Genomic DNA, 3,348 nt, shown 5'->3' with positions numbered 1-3,348 from the left:
AGCACCTAAAAGCTCTTGTAGAGGAAAATGTACTTGAGTCATCCAGAATGTAAGATAGCTTTGCTGCAGTTGGACCTAGCACCCAGAAGTTCTTGTGGTGGAAAAAAATACATGACTTTTATCCAAATGGTAAGTTGGCTTTGCTACACTAGGATCTAGCACCTAAAAGCTCTTGTAGAGGAAAACGTACTTGAGTCATCCAGAATGTAAGTTAGCTTTGCTATAGTAGAACCTAGCACCCAGAAGTTCTTGTGGTGGAAAAATACATGACATTTATCCAAATGGTAAGTTGATCTAATTGGTTAGCTTTTGTAAGCCGTAACACAAAAAAGTATTTTTATGAAAGAAATACGTGACTAAACATCCAGATGGTAAGTTAAAAGCCACAGGAAAAGATAATAGGTTTGTTTCAAAGTGGCTGTAATGAACTTAAAGTACAAAGTGTTTATGATAATTTTTTCTTCAGCCATATGGACACCAAAACTGAAATGATGATACATTATAATAATATTATTTTTTCACTGTATGCATTTAATATATCGACAACACATCTCTAGTTATAACCAATCTAGCATGACTAACTTTAAATTCAGAATGGTCCTAATTAGGTTCTAACTGAATCAACTGCTCAAAGAGCCATTTTTGGTAAAAGGAGATCCCCACTACTGAATATGCTTGCTCCTCTGATATTTATGTAGTTCCTGTATCTGAGAGGCATGATTCTGATTATTATGTAAGGAACATTATGAAGGATCCTTTTCTACTCCTGATTTAATGATATCGCTCGGTGGATAAAAGTTTTGATGCACTTGAATTTAAAGGTTATCCTAGAGGTGTTCTATGGTATTTAATTAAAGCACTGATGTACTTGGTTTTAAGCGATTTCCAAGAGGTGTTCAATGGGATTCAATTAAAGCACTGATGTACTTGGTTTTAAGCGATTTCCAAGAGGTGTTCAATGGGATTCAATTAAAGCATTGATGTACTTGATCTTAAACGATTTCCAAGAGGTGTTCTATGGTATTTAATTAAAGCATTGATGTACTTGATCTTAAAGGATTTCCAAGAGGTGTTCTATGGTATTTAATTAAAGCATTGATGTACTTGATCTTAAACGATTGACTAGAGGTGTTCTATGGGATTCAATTATAGCACTGATGTACTTGATCTTAAAGGATTTCCAAGAGGTGTTCTGTGGGATTCAATTCAGAATTTATTCAAGGTACGCATGAAACTGGGTATTATACTGCATCAAGACAGAGTTAGAGCAGACAGCACTTGTGAAAGGTCTTACAATTTCATCCATTAACATATAATGTAATGTTGAGTAGTAAATAAACCCCTTATAAACAGATGCATAGCTCTATAGCATACAGATGCCTTTCCATACCAAAATATCCATTATTGATTAGTATACTATTCTAAAAACACAGAAGTGTAGAGGACGACGTTTCGAAAGTTTTTCATCTTCACGTCAGTGTGTGTGTAAGGTTTTGCATGTCTTTTATAGTAGCCACCCCCCCCCTCCCCAGTGGCACAACGGTGTGTCTGCGGACTTGCAATGCTAGAAACCGGTTTTTGAAACTCGTTGTGGGTAGAGCACAGATAGCCCATTGTGTAGCTTTGTGCTTAACTTATACTTATACTCTGGGTGGTAATTTTGGTTAGTCCTTTCAAACTCAACGTGTATGAGGACAACCAGTGGTGTTCAGAAGTTTTTTTCCGCTTCTCTACAACCCCGCTGCTTGGTGAGGGATGTACATATTCGTGAGTATTATAGTTTGTCCTGGATTGGTTTGACCGGGTCTGGACCATACATTAAGCTTAGAAAATCAGGCAGCGGCGCCTTCGAGGATGCGTTGGGTGGGATAAAGCACTAGGGCTAAACATTTTGGGTGGGGGAGGAGGCCGTCTGTCGGTCCTTTTCAGGGCTAGGAGGAGGACCGTGGTCCAATTCTCAGAATTTTGCTGTGGGGGGAAAACGGGAGTACCCCGAGAAAACCCACTTTCACTGGTCAGGCGCCGAATAATCTACCTGACCAGTGCCCAAAGCTGAAAAATAAATTTCTTTCAGTTACTTGGTGAGTCTTTTATGTGTTTTCTAGGCTGTTTATGTAATTGAATGGTGATATGTATGTGTTCCAAGTTTCTGGTGTTAGAGCTAATTGTTTGAACTGTTTGGTCTGTGTGTTCCTATTTTTGGCTATTCTGCAAAATTTCGTGGCAAGTTGTGTAAAGCGATCTTTGATTGTTGGTAACTTGGTAATGCTGTGTAGGTATTCTTGAGGTGTGTAAGCTTTGTGCTTAACTTCAAATAAACCACCTTTTATAGTATTCTGGTGGATTGTGAAGGACATGTTGTGATTGGTTTGATTATCCCTTGTTTTGATTGGTGTAAAGACTGCATGTGGATTCAACAAATGGTAGCCATAGGTTGCTCACCTTTAATCTCGAATCTCTGTTTAGTGAAGGCTTTATCGTATTGGTGTAGAAAGATTCTTTAATTTTTCTTTGTCTTCCAAAATTTGTTTTTAGTTTTATCCCAGTTTATTTTGTGTCCAGTTGACATGATGTGTTCTGCATTGGCTGAACTTTGATTTTTCATGATTCTTGTGCTGTATTTATGTTCTTATATTCTTGTCTCGAGTCTTTTTTTTTCCCGTTTATCTAATGTATGTCTCGTTGCAGAAGCATGTAATTTCATAAATGACATTTCTATGTTTTTAATTAGTAAGTTTCTGTTAGTTTTCACTAGAATGGGTCTTATCGTATTGTAAAATTTCCACCAGACATCTATGTTGAACTTCTTGGTTATGTGTTTGAGTTTTTCACTGACATGTAAGGAAGGTAAATGGTAGTAGTGTTCCTTTGATCCATTCTTTCCATTGTTGTATTCTTCAGGGAGTTTTTGATGAAGGTAGAGATTTAAAACACTCTATGATCTTTTGGCGTTCTGTTTTGGTGGATTTCACATTCCAATGTTTTCTGCTCTCTTGTTCAGGCATCAGATTATACCACGTTTTATCGAGACTGGATGATAGGACTGCACTTGTAGGTATCTGTCAGTGTGGGTGGGTTACCTGTATACAGTTGTGGTGATTTAAAACACTCTATGATCTTTTGGCGTTCTGTTTTGGTGGATTTCACATTCAAATGTTTTCTGCTCTCTTGTTAAGGCATCAGATTATCCCACGTTTTTCCGAGACTGGCTGACAGGATTGCACTTGTAGGTATCTGTCAGTGTGGGTGGGTTACCTGTATACAGTTGTGGTGATTTAAAACACTCTATGATCTTTTGGCGTTCTGTTTTGGTGGATTTCACATTCAAATGTTTTCTGCTCTCTTGTT

At 37.6% G+C, this 3,348-nt stretch overlaps 1 protein-coding gene across 1 annotated transcript in view; it reads left to right on the top strand.

Moving 5' to 3' along the window:
- The window catches only part of LOC106468690 (elongation of very long chain fatty acids protein AAEL008004-like), a 62,506-nt gene that overhangs the window by 21,996 nt on the left and 37,162 nt on the right, over nt 1–3,348 (top strand). The window contains exon 5 of the mRNA XM_013929128.2: nt 2,756–2,838. Coding sequence (XP_013784582.2) covers nt 2,756–2,838 — 83 coding nt within the window. The remainder of the gene's footprint in view (nt 1–2,755; nt 2,839–3,348) is intronic.

The sequence above is a fragment of the Limulus polyphemus genome, unplaced genomic scaffold, assembly GCF_000517525.1.
Source record: "Limulus polyphemus unplaced genomic scaffold, Limulus_polyphemus-2.1.2 Scaffold3114, whole genome shotgun sequence".
Classification (NCBI taxonomy): Eukaryota; Metazoa; Arthropoda; class Merostomata; order Xiphosura; family Limulidae; genus Limulus; species Limulus polyphemus.
The sequence above is the reverse complement of the archived record's forward strand: the minus strand, read 5'-3'. Positions and strand labels throughout refer to the sequence as shown.